Raw genomic sequence first — 18026 nt, 5'->3', positions numbered from 1 at the left:
GAAAATGAAGCAAAGAGTTTGCCAAGGGCCTAAGAGTCATTTGGGAATGGAATTAGGATTCAAACACAATCTGTCCCGTGACAGTTTCAAGATGTTGGAAGAGAGGAGGTTGAGTTCCATCGCATGAACCCAAGAAAGCATACAGGTAGCTTATCGGCAAGGTGGGTGAAGGGGGGCCACTTTACTGGGAATTAATGCTAGACATTCAAAGCAGACTGGGGAGTCAGGAGGTTGGATGGAATAAAATAAACCCCCAGTGCCACTGCCGCCAAAGGTGCTAGTCTGAGCAGTCCCCCAGTGAGCAAAGTGGAGGGATAAGAGAATCAAAGCAATCTGCATTTTTAGGAGGCCTGTAGTGTATCTTGAGTCTGGGTACAGAGAGATCAAAGACCAAAGACACTGCCAGGCTAACCTCAAAGGCATGCTGCACAATATCCTTGTGCTGGAGGGAAGCTGCATCTCTCCTGGCTGGCTATGGAAGACATGGGAAGGAGACATTTTGCACTCGTGCCTGGGGTCCCGCAGCTGGGGGAGCCAATTCCTTGCAAACTCAAACTGGGCCCCAAATAGAGGCCTGGCAAACCCACATAGCACTACATAGAGAGTGCCTAAATGACCAGGAGAAAATCAAACCCAAGAGGGGTTTACACAGGGGAATACAGGTCATGGAAACCCACATGGGTCCCCTTCCCTTTCAGTCCATCAGCTCTCAGGACAAGCTGGGAGAGAAGCGCCTGGCAGGGAATTTGAAAGGGGGGGGGGGTGCAGGGAATTTGAAAGCGGGGGTGGTGTTTGAGTTTGGAGACTGAACCAGAGAGACCAGGAAACGGGGTGGCGGGGGGGACAATGGGTAACAGAGGGGACAAAGTATGGGCTCTTCTACTGCACAAGTAGAGTTCAGGGGAGATAGCTGGGGTGCAGTCTTCCAGGGTGGACCAGTAACTGCTGAGCCCTTGATGTGCACTGACCTAAAATCTTCAGACCAACTGCCATTCAATGAAGAATCTGGAGCCTACCTAGGATTAAAACACCACTTCCAGGAATTCCACCTTTGGGAGTCTCATCTCATACTCCAGCAACCCCACCCTGAGGATGGAGCAAACAAACATCACACTCCAGCCCACCTCACCTAACACTGCGGAGAAGGGAAATTGAGAAGATCTTGAACTCCAAGGAAACAATTCTTTAACTTTTTATTGAGATTTTTTTTTTTCTTTTCTCTGTTTGTGAACTGAATGATTCACACAGATTAATATATATGTATATTTGTCTCTTTGTTCTCATTTGTACCATTTTTGAAGGCAGTTATTTTTCAAGGCTCAGTTTTTTGAGGGTTAGGATGTTTGATGAGTATATTTCAGTTTTCTTTTTTATTCTTTTTTTCATTTTTAAAATTTTTATTTTATATATTTTTTCTTACTTATCTGTTCCCCTTGATTCTCTTTCTTCTGCTAACAGCCAAACTCTATTGTTCCCTTTTTCACTCTTCATTTAATTTTTTATTTCTCTTTTCTCTCCTCCTCCCTTATCATCATCATATCATACATCTCTTCTGTTCTCTCCCTGTTCATCGTCCAAAAATTTAAACCCTTTTGCATACTTATGTTTCTATTGTGGACAATAACTGATCACATCATTTCTGTTTATTGGGACAATTAGCATTGTAGATGTCATAGCAGGAACTATTTGGTTCAATGCTATATATTGTTTGTATTGGTTGTTATTATTTGCCTCCCCCAAAACCATGAGGTACTGGAAACCTTCAGGGATATTATAAGTCCACAGGGTAGAAACTCCACTGTCTCAAATCCATCATGCTAGATGGGTATTCACACAAATAACATGAAAAAAGCAAGGAAACAAACTACCCCAAGTGAAACAAAATACGTCAGTAACAGAATCCATGGACACCACAGTGGAAGAAATGTCAGAGAGTTTAGAAAGTTCATTATTAAACTGATCAGCAAGGTAAAGGATAATGTAATAAATGAAATCAGAGAGAAAATGCAGGAAGTGAAAGATTACTTCAATAAAGAGAGATTCTGAAACAAAATCAAGCAGAAATCCTCAAAATGAATCAATAAACTAAATTAAAAATTCAATGGAAAGCATCACTAGCAGACTGGACCACTTAGAATACAGAGTTTCAGGCAACAAATACAAACTACATTATCTTGAAAATAAAGTTGTCCATGGAGAAAAGATGTTTAGTGATCATCAACAGAATTTCCAAGAAATATGGGATAACATGAAAAGACATAATTTAAGATTTATTGAGATAGATGGAAAGCTCAGAGATACAAACCAGAGGAATACACAATCTTTTCAATAATATCAGATAATTTCTCAAACTTAAAGGATGAAATGGAAAATCAAATACAGGAGGCTTAAAGGACCCCAAATATATAAACTTAAAACAGACCCACACCAAGACATATTATTTTTAAAATGAATAATATACAGACCAATCATAGTATTTTAAAGGCTACCAGAGAAAAATGTCAAATTACATTTAGAAGGAAACCAATTCAGATCTCAACTGATTTCTCAACCCAGACCCTCAAAGCTAGGAGGTCCTGGAATAATACACACTAAGCTCTGAAAGAAAATGGATGCCAACCAAGAATACTATACCCAGCAAAACTAAGCTTCAGATTTGAAAATGATATAAAAACCTTCCATGATAAACAAACTTTAAAAGAATTCACAACTATACAGCCTAGACTACAGAACATTCTCAGGAAAATATTTCAAGAAGATAAAATGAAAAATAAAAATGAAAACCAGCAAAGGGAGGAAATACACTAAAGAAATAGTCATTAAAGGAGAAACTAATTCAAATCAAACACCAGAAATAAGCCAAAAAGTTTGGGAATACAAATCATACCTCATAATAACTTTGAACATAAATGGCCTAAACTCATCAATCAAAAGACAGACTGGCAGACTGGATTAAAAAACAAGACCCAACAATACACTATCACCAAGAGATTCACCTCACAGGCAAAGACACAGACTGAAGGTAAAAGGATGGGAAAAAAACATATCAGATAAAGTAGACTTCAAAGTTATTCAGAAGGGACCAAGAAGGTCATTTCATACTGCTTAAGGGAATTATACAACAAGAAATAACAATCATAAATATTTATGCCCCAAACAATGGAGCATCTACATACATCAAACAAACCCTTCTCAATTTCAAGAATCAAATAAACCACAACACAATAATACTGGTTGATTTTAACATTTCTCTCTCTCCTCTCTCTCTCTCTCTCTCTCTCTCTCTCTCTCTCACATACACCCAAAGAAAAAATTAAAGAAAAGAAACAAACAATTTAATCAATACATGGGCAAAGGAACTAAACAGGCACTTCACAGAAGAAATACAGTCAACAAATACACGAAAAAATGTTCAATATTTCTAGCAATTAGAATAATGCAAATTAAAACTATGCTGAAATTCCAACTCAGTCCAGTCAGAATAGCAATTATCAAGAATACAAACAACAATAAATGGTGGTGATGATGTGGGGGAAAAGGAATATTCAAACTCTGCTGGTAGAACTGCAAATTGTAGCAACCCCTCTGGAAAGCAGTATGGAGATTCCTCAAAAAACTTGGAATGAACCACCATTTGACTCAGTTATCCCATTCCTCAGTACATATTCAAAGGACTTAAAATCTGCATACTACAGTGGCACAGGCATGTCAATGTTTACAGCAGCTCAATTCATAATACCTAAGCTATGGAACCAACCTAGGTGCCCTTGAACAGATGATGGATAACAAAAATGTGGTATATATATACACAATGGAATATTACTCAGCCATAAAAAAGAATGGCTTTATGACTTTTGCCAGTACATGGATGACTCTAGAGACTATCATGCTGAGAGAAATAAACCAATCCTAAAATACCGAAGGCTGAATGTTATCTCTGATATGTGGATGCTAACGATGAGAGGGGGAGACTGAAGTTCATTGGATTAGACAAAGGGGAATAAATAGGCGATGGGAATAAGAAAGATAGGAGAATGAATCAGACATAATGTTCTTATGTTCATATATGAATATTCTGCCAATGAAACTCCACATCATGCACAACCACAAGAATGGGATTCTAATTAGAATAAGTTATATTCGATGCATGTTAATATGTCAAAATATACTCTACTGTTATGTATATCTAAGAAGAACAAATTTAAAAAAGAAAAACAAACATACATAATCTGTCATATTCTTTTATCATTCTGCCTCTCTCATTTAACCAGCTAGACACATGAGAGGTTTCTGGACTGGCATGGGCTGATTCTGGTACTGTTCTATTCTTTACCCAGTTCAGATGGTTCTTGAAAAGTGACTTAAAGTTTCCTATTCAATAAGAATAGGGAAGGTTCTAAGAAATGCTTATCTATAGGCTATAACATCAGCAGTAAGGGAGGGGGGTTCCAAAGCACCCCGGCATTCCTCCCCACACCCATGATGAGAACTACTGCTTCACTGAATCAGATTTGATAGGGATACGCCATTGTTGAGACATAAAGGACCACAGTCTGAAAGCTCAGAGTTCAGAACATTAAAAAGTCACCAGAAAGTCCCCATTTCTCTTCCAGAGGTAGAAGTTCTAAGACATAGTATAAGGACAATTAATAAGCAAAACTGTTTTCTTTGAGTCTTTACTAAGTTAATACTTTCTTTAGATAAAAGTGGAAATAAAGGGCATGTAAGTGAAAAAAATCTCATGCAAGTCTAACATGAAGAAACCTGAAAGGCATATGGGTGTAGATCATGTTCCTAGCATTCATGAAGCCCTGAGTGCCATCACCAACATTGCAAAAAATAAAGAAAAAAGTACCCCATCTTTTGTTCATTATTTCACTTAATGTAAAATTCTATATTCATTCAACTCCTTCAGTTAACATCGTTACCTATAAAGGAAATACCCGAGTTCCAGTGACAAAGCAAGTTTTGTAAATTCCGAATTGGTCTTTTCATTTACTATAAAAACTAGTGCTTGTCAATGATGAATTCTATGCTTTATCTTACAAATTCAATTTAACACCATCCATTTCACTTTTAAATAATCATACAATGTAATATGTGTGGAATTTTTGCCTTGTATTTTATTTAAAACAGCAGGCACTAACTCTTTCACTGTGTAATATGTTTACACTCTTTTAAAAGCCTGTATAGCATATCAATAAGTCATACTGGCAGATTTAGAATTGTCATAAAAATCATCAACTCATTAGTTAGTTTAAATATTACATGAGAATAAGTACTGCTTGAAGTATAATTAATAAGTTACCAAATGTCTTGCTTACATCTAGAATCTACAGGTAAATTATCATATCTAAATCAGAATAAGAAAATGTCCTATATTCCTACAACATTTATACATAACCTAAATCAAAGTTTGTGTTAGTCTGTTCAAAAATAAGTACAATGATTGTGAAAATATTTGACTTTTATGAAAAAAGTATCATTTTAATGACACAAATTGGCCTTCTAACAAACATCAAGAGATGCATAGTTCTTTGATCAGTTAGCTATTTTGAAACTGTACATGTGATCCTATTTAGACCCATTTGCAAAAAAAAATCCCTAAAGAATGAATAGTATAAACTCTCTATATAAAATGTGAGACTTCAATGTGGATAAACATTTCTGAGAAAATATAACTACTGATTTTAAATTTTGCCAAAAATGAATGGCAATATAGAATATACTTTTTACTATGTGTAAAAGTACTTCAGAGTCATTCTGCATATTTCTGGGTTCTTATAAATGTTTCTATGTGTGTGTCACGTACATATATACATATGTATTTTATATTCGGGGCAACAATTCATGAAAGCTGCTGCCTGAGAACATAGTCTTTGTAAAGCAAAGTATGTGAATATTGCTCAATGTGTGATTCTGGAATGACTTTTAATCTTTTTCATATAATTCAAGTTAAATATAAGAAGCGTAATAGTTTCACTCAGAACCACCTTACTCCAGGGAATAAATGCTTATTTGAAGGAAAAAAAGGGAAAAATCCTAAAAACATGATAGGATGTTAAAATTTGTCCACAGCATTTTCACAGTCTCATCCTCAAAAAGAAGAACCTAATTCCTGTCACCTTGAATACAAACATTTAATCCACCTAACCTACTGAACATCATAGCTTAGCCAAACCTACCTAACATGTGCTCAGAACACCTACTTTAGCCTGCACACGGACAAAACCACATAGATGATATTGGAATAAAGTACTGAATATCTCAGGTAAATTAATGAACACTGGAGTGAGAGTGAGAAACAAAGGGTTGTATGGGTACTTTCACATCACTGTTAAGTTGAAAAATCAGTAAGTTGAACCATCATTAGTTGGGCACCACTCTATGCACTCTACAAGTCAAATTACTGAATCTGTTTAACTTTCTACAAAACCACCAAACTCTTCTCCTCAGAGGCTTTACCACTTCACATTTACCAGTGAACAAATGCTTCAATTTCTCCACACATTTATCAACACTCGTTATTTTCACAGCAAAGTTGATGACCAGGTAAAAGTTCCAGAAGATATGACACAAAATTGTCCAAATGTAAAACAACTTTTGTTCAACAAACAAAAAAAGTGTTAACCAGACACTAGATACAGTGTACTGCTACTATATCAACTTTACATTTCACTAATTATTAATTCCTAAGGCAAAAGGAAAGGATAGCAGACATTTAATACAAAGAAAATGTATTTTTTAAGATTTAATGAAGAAATATACCTCACTTGTGTAATAAAATGATAAACTCTATTAATATATCTTAAGAAAAAAATTATAGAAAAATGACCTGGTAGATTTTTAAAAATCAATTTTTGAGAAAAATTACAAACCGAATTTTCTTCTTCCTCTTCTAATTCTCGCTGTTGTTCTTCATGTCTTTTAGCTTTGATCTCCATTGCTTCTGTTATCAGGTCTCTTAATATTGAAACAGGTTTTGCATTCTTGATAAAAGGATGCTAGAAAAGTAAAATTTAATGATACAAATTTAAAATTTTTACAAATTTTTACTAACAAATAGTAAAACAGAGCTGGGATTGTGGCTCAATGGTAGAACACGGGTGAGGCACTGGGTTCGATTCTCAGCACCACAAGTAAATAAAAAATTAAATAAATAATCCATTGACAAGAAATATTTTTTTAAAAAACAGTAAAACAACAGTAAATGCTAACCAGGATTATAGACTTCAGTAATTATTTTTCACCTACAAGTAAATGTGTTAATTAAGAAAGTCAAATTTTGGCTGCTTTAGAAAAAATAGAGTTTGTGGGTAGTTGTTTTAAAAAAATCATGGAAGTACACACACAAAAATATAACTCTTGTCAATACTACTACATTATCTTTAAAGATATAACTGTACAAAGAAAGTATACATTAGGTTGTAAAAATAATTTTTTTAAAGATCAGTGATTATGTTACATATATAATAAACTTATTTTGGTATTGAGTTACAAAATTTAACTAATCTTATTGATAAAATGATAGCCAAAAATCAGTTGTCAAAAGAAAGGCAACTTATTTGTTACTTTTTTCTCACAGTCTCTATTTTATTTGAGCTTGAATAATTTAACCATTTCCAACAAAAACAGAAAAATATTTTTCAAAATATAAGAATGGCCTCAACTTTATACTATATATAAAACAATTTATTGTTTCTTGTTTATGTCACTCTAATCTAGGTCAAATACCTAAGTTCTCTATTATGTTACATATTATATACACACTCTAAACAAAAAAGGGAACCCATCATAATAGAATGGCATTTTTTATTGAGAGGGAGGACCACAAGAGGAGGAGGGAGGGAGAAATCATAATTTGAAATAGATAAGCTTATTTTGAGGCAGCAGCTTCAAAACGTAAATTTTATAATTATGTCAGAGGTATAAGGTAAAATCAACCGGTTTATTTTAATGAAGAGCAATAGAACACAAAATATACTCAAAGACAACAAAAATTAAGTGATAAAGAAGAAAATATAGACACCTAAGAAGGCAAACATATCATTTGGAAAAACTACGAATAAGAATTTTAGCAGAATCCAGAAATTCTAGGATCAATTACTAAGAACAACCAAATTCTTGCATAACAGTACAGATTAATCATCAGATAAATTAAGTCCTATTAACAAATCTGTGGGAGAGACTCCTGGTCATCTACTAAAACAGAAACTCTTTTAAATGGTCGTGACCACGAAACAAAGTTGTCACCAAATGAATGTGAGTGCAAGTGCTGTGTTCTATTTCCTGGTCTGGGTAGTAAAACACTACATATACACTTATCTTTTAACCCTTCCTTTTGCGCTAAGTTAGAAAACAGAGGTACTGGTGATGCAACTGCAAATAATTACAAAGACAAAGACATGCCCTCCAGGATGGCAGAGCAACAAGAAGCAAGGAACTCCTCCTACTCAGAAAGTTTCTGAGGAATGCTAGCAAAAAGTCACCAAAAAACACACATAAAAAAGAAGCTATATTCTTTGCCCTCAAGGAACTTACTAATTAGAATGAGGAATGAAAAATAAACATGTTTAAAAGTTACAACATGACATATGAGCTACAGTCATAGAGGTTTAGCACAACCTATATGTTAAAAAGATGTAAAACAGAATAGGCTAGAGGTATACAGCTCAGTGATATGGGTATGGTTTTCACAGATGCCTCATACATACAGAAGAAAATTGTCATTTTAGGAGAACAGAATGAAAAAAGACACAAAGATAGGGGTATATCCTGGAACACAATAGAGCACCTACCTGGACAAAGTGGGTACACCATTTAGGGAAATGGTGTTCTGTGAGTTCAGACAAGTAACAATGAAGCAAGTAGAATAATGTTTAGAATGACATGCCTCAATTCTGTCTGAGAGCCACTTCAATTACATAAAAAAGACAACAATATATAGAAAAAATCTTTGATATAATCTGGTGGTACAGCTTAGAAATGAATGAAGTGGGGAGAGCCTGTAAAAATACAAGTGTTCATTATTAGGAAACTGGCTTAAAAATATTATGCTAAGTGAAATAAGCCAATCCCACAGAATCAAGGGCCAAATATTTTCTCTGATATGCAAATGCTAATTCACAATAAGGGGGAGAGGGATAGGGAAGAATAGAGGTACTGTGAATTAGAGGGGAGTGAAGGGAGAGTAACGGGTATGGGAATAGGAATGATAGTAGAATGAATTGGACCTTATTTCCCTATGTGCATATATGATTACATGACAGGTATAGCTCTACATTATGTACAATTGGAAGAATGAGAAGTTATAATCCACTTATGTATGATGTGTCAAAATACATTCTACTGTCATGTATAATAATTAACTAGAACAAGTAACATAAAAAGTATTTTTTAAAAAGTATTTGCCAAAATAGAGGGGAAATGTTGAATTTTATGAAAAATGAGAGGGATTTAGTAGATACAACATATAAAACAAAAAAATATCGTCATGAATAACATGACCAAAAAAAAAAATAGAAGGAAGATTTAGTGAACAAGGCGGTCAAAAAGTTTCACAGTATTCTAAGAATTCTGAAACATTTTTGTTGTGGTTTGGATATAAGGTGTCACTCAAAAGCTCCTGTTAATGCGGGAATATTCAAAGGTAAATGATTAGATTATGAGAGCTATGACCTAATCATTCCATCCTTGTTTGAAGGAACTGACTGGGCAGTAATATCGACAGGTGGGGCATGATTGGAGGAGGTGGGTCATGGGGAATGGGCTGCTAGAAGGGTTTATTCTCCTTGGAGCCTCTCCCCTGCCCTGCCTGCCAGCTTCCTGAGCTGAGCAGCTATTCCTGAGCTGGGTCCTTCCCCCATGATGTGCTGCCTCACCTTGGGCCTAAAGCAATGGAGTCTGCCAGCAGAAACCTCTGAAACCATGAACAAACTTTTCCTCCTCTAAGGTGTTCTTGTCAGTCTATTGGTCACAGCAACACAAAAGTTAAAACAATTTTCAATGTCAAATTAGGAATCCAACTGGTAATCTATAAATATTCCAAAATAAAAAAAAAAACTCTGAAGTCTGAAACATATTTGGTCAAAGCATTTCAAATAAGAAATATTCCACCTAATACAGAAGTAAGAGATCAACATAGGAAAACCGGGAACCACTAAAGTTACATCTCTTGAAAAACACACAGAAATCTCAAACTGTATTATACCTTGTTATCTCAGGGAAAATTATGACTCATGCCTTCAAGTCATAGTTATTTCTAAGAAATGATAAAGTACATATCTGGGTTATCCAACCTACTGCAACCTTGCCTTTGTGCATCACTATGTTCGTCTATGAAGTTCAACACTCCTAAATTCAAAATCTCCCTATGTCCAATTCATTTCTACTTGTCCTTTCTCTATGTAACTGCTATACATATAATACTGACCAAAAAGGAGGGACTGGTTAGTAAAGTTAAAAAGGTACTTGAAGAATACCACCATATTATTTGAGCATTCTGGATAGTAATGAAAGCAGTTTTATGAGAAACACTGTTAAATTTTTAAGTATATCTTTGTTTTTAAAACAGCAGGTGGGTAAAATTAAAACTGTAAAGCAACATTAAAAACAATGCAGAAAAAACAAGATGGCAAAAGTAATATATGAAAATTGTGGTAAAAATGGTATTATCATATAATTATATACCAGTGTAAAAAAAAGGTTGAATTTCCATTTACTGTGTTTTATTTAAGTATTAAGAAACAAAGATTCACTTGATTTATAAGATAATATATAATAAAAACTAGACATAAGGTTGATCTAAATAAGTAAAACAAGGGAGATTTTAATGCTCCTTTTTAAAAATAACTGAAAATAATACAGGCAAAAATAAAGATATAAATAGTCTGAATAGTATGAATGATTGAACAAAAAAAAATCATACTTTATACCCAATAAACAGAAGCTACGTTTTTTGTTAAAAAGCCTATAAAAGTATATGGTTTCTGTATGAGAATAGAAAGAACAACAAAACAAAATAGAATGCCTAGAAATGGAATGTAATATATGAAGGAAACTGGCATATTATGAAGAAAGCATTGCTAATCAGTGAGGTGAAAATATAATTAAACCAAAACTGAGTTAACTGCCAGCCTTTTTTGTGGGGGGGGGGTATATGGTGGGGGTATTAAACTAGAGCCTTACCACAAAAACACCAAAATAAATTTCAGCCATTTAAGGAGTTAAATGTTTAAACAAAATGGAAATAGGAAAGAACTACAGGGTAATATTGGAAAATATTTATATATTCAATTCAATGTCATAAAATGAAAGAAAAAGGATGATTTGAATATAGAGAACTTAAAAATGCATAAATGGGGGGCTGAGGATATAGCTCAGTGGTAAAGCATGTACTTAAGTCATGAATGGCAAAAAAAAAAAAAAGATAAACAAAAACAATATGTCCACAAGGGGCTGATTATACAAAGGTGCTTTTTTCTTAAAAAGTACTTTAACGAGAAAAAGATGAGCATATCAAATCTAAAAGTAAAAAAAAAGGTTTCACTATTTCTAAATGTATATAAAGTAAAAATTAGGAGTAGGTAAGAATTCTTAAATCACCTAAATTAGTTTACAAAAAACATAAATTATCCCTAAAGGAACCTATCACATTCTTGATCAGGTATTTTAAAAATTAAGACTCCATGAAAATTTGTTCTTTTAAAATCTGGAACACTCTTAAAATTTCTTATGTTCTGAATTATCAGTTTCTAAACTGATAATAGTTTAATGACTTAACAAAAAACTTTCAGAGAAAATGAGTTAAAAATGATTTGGAAAATGATTTCTGCTTCTAGATAGAATGAGAAGATTTTTCTCTGTATTTCTCCATTGAGGTACTACTGATATCTTAGTTATGTATAAAATCAATCTAGAAAGGTTCTAAAAGGTAGAAAGACAACAGTGGACTGCCTAGAGATGGTGGAATGGAAGCAAGGAACAACAGAGTGTATATTCCATGGGTTTTCTTTTTACCCCATTTATCTGGGTACTGGAAAAGCCAGAAAACACCAGAGGGCACAAACTTTACAAGCCCCTACAGCTGGGGTTGTGGCTCAGCAGTAGAGTACTTGCCTAGCATGTGTGAGGCACGGGGTTCAATTCTCAGCACTGCATATAAATAAATGAATAAGATAAAAGTCCATCAATATCTAAAAAAAAATATTTTAAAAAAAGGCCCTACAAAAGTTTGCTCTGTTAAGCCAAAGAACTAGGAAATGAACAGCCTAGCAATACAGAAAAATTTTAACCAAACACCACAGGGAAGAAAAAAAAAGTGTGGCCCCCAACCCCATTAGCAAAGTATGAGTAAGGAACTTAAGACTTCAACCCTTTTGAACCTGTCCAGGTTTCCTACTGATAAGTGCCAAGCTCAGAAATTCGGGTATTCATCTCTACAAGGTATTCTAAAAAGAACCCACTCCCCAACCAACTTCACTTAGTGTGTCAGTGAAGACCACACTGGAGCCTGGACCTAAGATTCCTACTAAGTAGTAATCCCCACATTCTCCCTCGTAAGAGTGGGGTCACAAGCAAACAAGTGGAGGGACAGAACTATCCCCACCACTCTGCTATAATGAGACCATGCCCCACAGTACCAACAGAGGCTATGGGGGAACTAAAGCTCTCACTGCCCTGCATGGCAAAAGAGACTCTAACTAGCATAAATATGAAGTACTCCCTACCCTCAGTGGAACAGTTACTGAGGAGACCTGCTATAGACAGAAGACTTAAATAAGGGGCTAGAAGTGTAGCTCTGATAGAATACTTGCCTAGCAAGCACGAGGCACTGAGTTTGATCCCCTTCATAAAAAAAGGAAGAAAGAAGAAAGAAAAAGATGATGAGGAAGATTTAAATAAGACTCAAGAGTCTTATACACTGTCCAGATTTCAACTGAAAGCACTTCATTGTACCAAGAAAAAGGAAATGTTCAATTTAAATGGGAAAAAGGCAATCAGAAGACCTTAACAGAATAGCATGGATGTTACAATTATACTATAAGGATTTTAAAACAACCATCATAAAAATTCAATAGCAATTACAAATATGCTTGTAAACAAATAGAAATTTGAATTTATCAGTAAAGAAGCAAAAGTTATAAAAAAGAAACATGAACATTTTAGAACTGAAAAATATAACAATTTTAAAAATTCAATAGATATACGTAAGAACAAAAAGGAGAGAAAAAAATCAGTGAATTGGAAGATAAGAGAAAATACACAATACATACAGTATAAGCAATAAAGAAAACAGACTGGGTGTTAGGGACTTGTTGGACTAAAACAAACGATCTAACATTTGTGCTGTGTTAGACTGAGTAAAAGAGAGAAAAATGTTGTGGCTAAAGAAAGTATTTGAAGAAGAAATGTGGCTGAAAACTCCCTGAATTTGGCAATAGATGTAAACCTACAGATTAAAGAAGTTAAACAAAATTTCATCAGAACAAACCCAAATAGGTTCTTGTCAAGATACATCATAATTAAACTTCTGAGAACTCAAACAAAAAAAAAATTCTTGGAAAAAGCAAAGTGTAAAACAATCCAAATTACAGTAGATCTCTTATAAGAAACCATGGAGCACATAAGGAAATAGTGTGATATTTTCAAATGTTGCAAGAAAAAGAACTGTCAATCCAGAATACTATTGTCCAAGGAAAATATCTTTCATGAGTGAAGGATAAATCAAGACGTTATCAGATGAAGGAAAATTAAGAGAATTTGTCACAATAGACCTATCCTAAAAGAATGGCTAAAATAGTTCTCTAAACAGAAAGGAAATTAGAAAATGTATTAATTTTTTTTAAAAAAGGAAATAGAAAAGAGGAACCTGTGAAATCAAGAAAAGTGAATAAGAGAAAGAGCAAAAATAGGGTAAATACAATAAATTTCACTCCTTTTGAGTTTTCTCAATTATGTTTAAGGTTAAAGTAAATATCATAATACTCCATGGTTCTCCATGTGTGCAGAGGAAGTACTTAGGGTGACTTTATTGTAACAGGAGGTTTAGAAAGGGAAGCAAAGTTTCTTCTACATCACACTTGAACTGGTAAAAGGCAAGTAAGTCACACACCATGGGAGTTCACAGAGATAACACCTGTTCCAGCAAAGCCCAAGGGTGACTCAGATAATGGCAGATCTCAATTAGCCTAATATGCTAATATAGTAAAATATGCACAACATGTTTATGGGAACACAAAGGAAGGCTTCCTGGAGATCTAATTTGAATTAGAAACAAAAGCAATGAGTAAGAAAACCAGATAAAAGGGGGAATTTCCAAACTGGGGGATCCAAGGTATAAGAAAAGGTACAGAGGACTGAAAATACATGGCCTAAAAAAAAAATGTTGATTTCAGTATTATAGAGGTACATGGAGGTAGAAAAAGGGGAGATAAGAGACCAGACAAGGACATTTGTAAATGTCCGTGTAACAGACGGCCTTGAGTGGTAAACAGTACGACAGAAAACATAAAAAACAAGGAAGCAAATACTGGCTAATAAAAATACTATATAAGCATTATGCAAAAACAGTTGTGTTGCTTGCCTTATTATAAAGAAGGATGCATGCTTAAGCCAAATCCAACTAGAGATACAGGGTAACGCATCTTGTTAATGTAATCCATACTAATCAACCTTCAAGGACAGAAAGGAGAGAGAAGAAGGAGTAAAGAACAGGGCTAGAGTCAATGGAATATGCCTAGTACAATATTTAATCACTATGGGATCTTTGAAGAGTCGATTAACCTTTCTGGGTTACAATATCCTTACACACAAATATTTTCAAGTGCTCTGGTAAAAATTAGAAAAGATTGTAGAAGGAAAAATTAGAAAGAAATATAGGTTAATCTATAAAAATAAGTTATCAGATACATTTGATTTATTTTCACCATCATATTTGGTGGTGTTTCACTTTTTCAACTTTTCCCCCCTTCTCCTTTGTTGCCTTCTTTGGGTTGAAAAATTAAGGTACTTATGACAAAAAATAAAAAAATACCAATAGGCCTTCAATTTATTTATGTGCTTGAAGCATTCTTTTGAAATAATGACAGTATTTTAAAATTTTTAATACATATAACATAAAATTTACCATCTTAACCATTACTTTATTTCTGAAAAGCAATACCTGCATATAACTCTAAACTCAAAAGTCTCATAAGCAAAAAGTTAAGTCTCAATCCCACTCCTGCTGCTTACCCTTGCAATTATCTTCTCTGAAGGCCAGTTTCTTACTTTTCTAGAGATACTCCTTTAAGAACATTGACATGAACATATAAAATGTATATGGATGTGTATGTATTTTTCCCAGTCACTCCTTCAATTATTTCTAATTCATTGGCAGATATTTATGCTGCTTCCAACCTTTTGCTACTATAATGTTCTATGTCTATTTTTACACATACATCATTTCACCCATGACTGAATTTTTCGGTCGAATAATTTCTTAGAAGTGTAATTTCTAGGACAAAGAACATAGAGATTTTTATTTAAAATACATACTGCTAAATGAGCTTCCATGGATATTGATTACTAAGTTAAATTTTTCACAACAATTAAAATTATATTTATAAGCCCATTTGCCCCTCAACAAATCTTTTTTTTTTTAAATGGAAATGGGCTGGGCACAGTTCATACCTGTAAGTCTACCACCAGCTCAGGAGGTTGAGGCAGGAGGATTGCAAATTCAAGACCAGCTTCAGCAACTTTGCAAGATCCTGTCTCAAAATTTAAAACAATAAATAAAGGGTCTAAGGATGTACTTCAGTGGTAAAGCACCCCTGGGTTCTATTCCCAGTACAAAAAAAAAACAAGAAAGGAAGAAAGGAAGAAAGAAAGAAAGAAAGAAAGAAAAAGTAAAGAATAACAATGGAAAAGGAAACTTGCGAACTGCGGATACAGCTCAGTGGTAGACGACTTGCTAAGCATGTGCAAGGTCCTGGGTTAATCCTCGTTACCACCAATTTAAAAAAAAAAAAAAAGAAAAAAGGAATCTTTTGGAAGTCACTTTTTTATCAGAAAAATGTTTTGAATTCTTTTGTCACCTAACAGTAAGAAGTATTTTACAAATATCAAATTTGTTAATGTTAGACACACTTACTAGTTGAAGGTCCTCAGGCAATTTTGTTGGAAAAACAAAGATTCACAAATACTTATTGTAAGTAGCAAATTACTTATTTTTTGCACTGAATTATAAGGCAGATTTTTTTAAAAACAAAAACAAAAAAACCCACCAAACATTCTGGATACAAAGTTTAATAAAGCAAAGATACTAAAACTCTTCACTTAAGTAATCTTGTAACTAATATTATAGCATGTAATAATTTTTTCAAGGTACTCAGGAATCTTGTTTTTGTTTATTTATTGGGGGTGGTGATAACTGGGGACTGAACTCAGGGGCACTCGACCACTGACCCACAGCCCCAGCCCTATTTAGAGACACGGTCTCACTGAGGTGCTTAGTGTTTCACTTTTGCTGAGGGTGACTTTAAACTCTCAATCCTCCCGCCTCAGCCTCCTGAGCCACTAGAATTACAGGCATGCACCACCACTCCTGGCCAGAAATATTTATATGTCTCATAGTGGAAAAACATGTCAATGAAGAAATGCTGAGTCAAGGAACATAAGGAGGGAGGGTTTCAAGATGGCGGACTAGAGGGTGGCTGCATTTCATGTTGCTCCAGGACTCAGGATTCAAAAGAGGAGATATTGAGAGACTTGGAACCAACTCAAAACCACCGGGTGAGTCTCTCCCATTGGGGAGGCGTCCTGGATGGGGCGGTAATCCCAGAACGCAGGGAACTTTGTGAAGTAGAGTTGCCCAGCGAGACACCCCTCCCTCCTCTGGAGCAGTGAACACAGACAACTGGGAGCTTTGTAGAGGAGACCGCTCAGCACAGCGCTTGGTTTCAGAGCAACCCGCTGGGCTCCAGTGGCTGCCCAGAGGAGGGGCCGCATAGACAGACGAATAGGTGCAGAGCAGGGTCCCAGGACCTAGGCGGCTTCTCGGTGGAAGAGCTGCAGAGACAAGCTGAGGGGTGGAGCGAAGGTTCCAGGACTGCGGGCAGATTCTCTGAGGAGGGGCAGCCTAAGGAGACTCGTCTACAAAGGGTGAGGCTCCCAGAACCAGGAGGTAGGTTCGGGCGTCTGGGAATGTTGCAGAGAAAGTCAGCCCAGCCCAGGCGGCAAGACACTCCTCCCCCCGCTGGAGCAGTGAACACGGACAACTGGGAGCTTTGCAGAGGAGGCCGCTCAGCACCATGCTTGGTATTGGAGCAACCCGCCGGGGCTCCGGCGGCTACCCAGAGGAAGAGCTGCGCGGCGAGCTGTTTGGACTCAGAGCAATCTCCTGAACAACGGGGGGACTGCCCTGAGGAACAGGAGGTGCGCAGTGAGTTGCTTGGTCTTGAAGCAACCACACAGAACACCGGGTGGCTGCCTGGAGGAAGAGGCGTGCGGCAGGTCACTGGGACTCAGAGCATCTGTATGAGGCTCCAGGTGGCTGCTCAGAGGAGGGGCCACATAGCCAGGCGATTAGCTAAAGCAGGGTCCTGGGACCTAGGCGGCTTCTCGGTGGAACAGCTGCACAGAGACAAGCTGAGGGGCAGAGTGAAGGTTCCAGGACTGCGGGCAGCTTCTCTGAGGAGGGGCAGCCTAAGGAGCCTCGTCTGCGAAGGGCAAGGCTCCCAGGCCCAGGAGGTAGGTCCAGGCCCCTGGGAACGTTGCCTAGGAAGGTTGCCCTGCCCAGGCGGTAGTTGTGGATTGAGGGGAACCTCCAGGAGGGGAACTGACCACCAAGACCTCCCCACTGGGTGAGTCTTCCCCGCTGGGTGAGGTTTTCCCACAAGGATGGTAAAACCAGAAACACAGGCACAAACAGGCCTTGCCTCAGCCCGCAGCCTAGTTCCCCTTCGGTTGACCATTGGTCAACAAGTGGAGGCACCTCTGCCCACTAGCAGGGAATATACCCCACCTGAAGGCCAACACCCCTA

At 36.2% G+C, this 18026-nt stretch overlaps 1 protein-coding gene across 1 annotated transcript in view; it reads right to left on the bottom strand.

Moving 5' to 3' along the window:
- Window positions 1-18026, bottom strand: part of Stk3 (serine/threonine kinase 3) — a 315784-nt gene that overhangs the window by 107249 nt on the left and 190509 nt on the right. Inside the window, 1 exon segment of the mRNA XM_047563286.1 lies at window positions 6879-7004. Within this exon segment, the coding sequence (XP_047419242.1) occupies window positions 6879-7004 (126 nt within the window).

Source organism: Sciurus carolinensis, chromosome 1, assembly GCF_902686445.1.
Source record: "Sciurus carolinensis chromosome 1, mSciCar1.2, whole genome shotgun sequence".
Taxonomy (NCBI): Eukaryota; Metazoa; Chordata; class Mammalia; order Rodentia; family Sciuridae; genus Sciurus; species Sciurus carolinensis.
The sequence above is the reverse complement of the archived record's forward strand: the minus strand, read 5'-3'. Positions and strand labels throughout refer to the sequence as shown.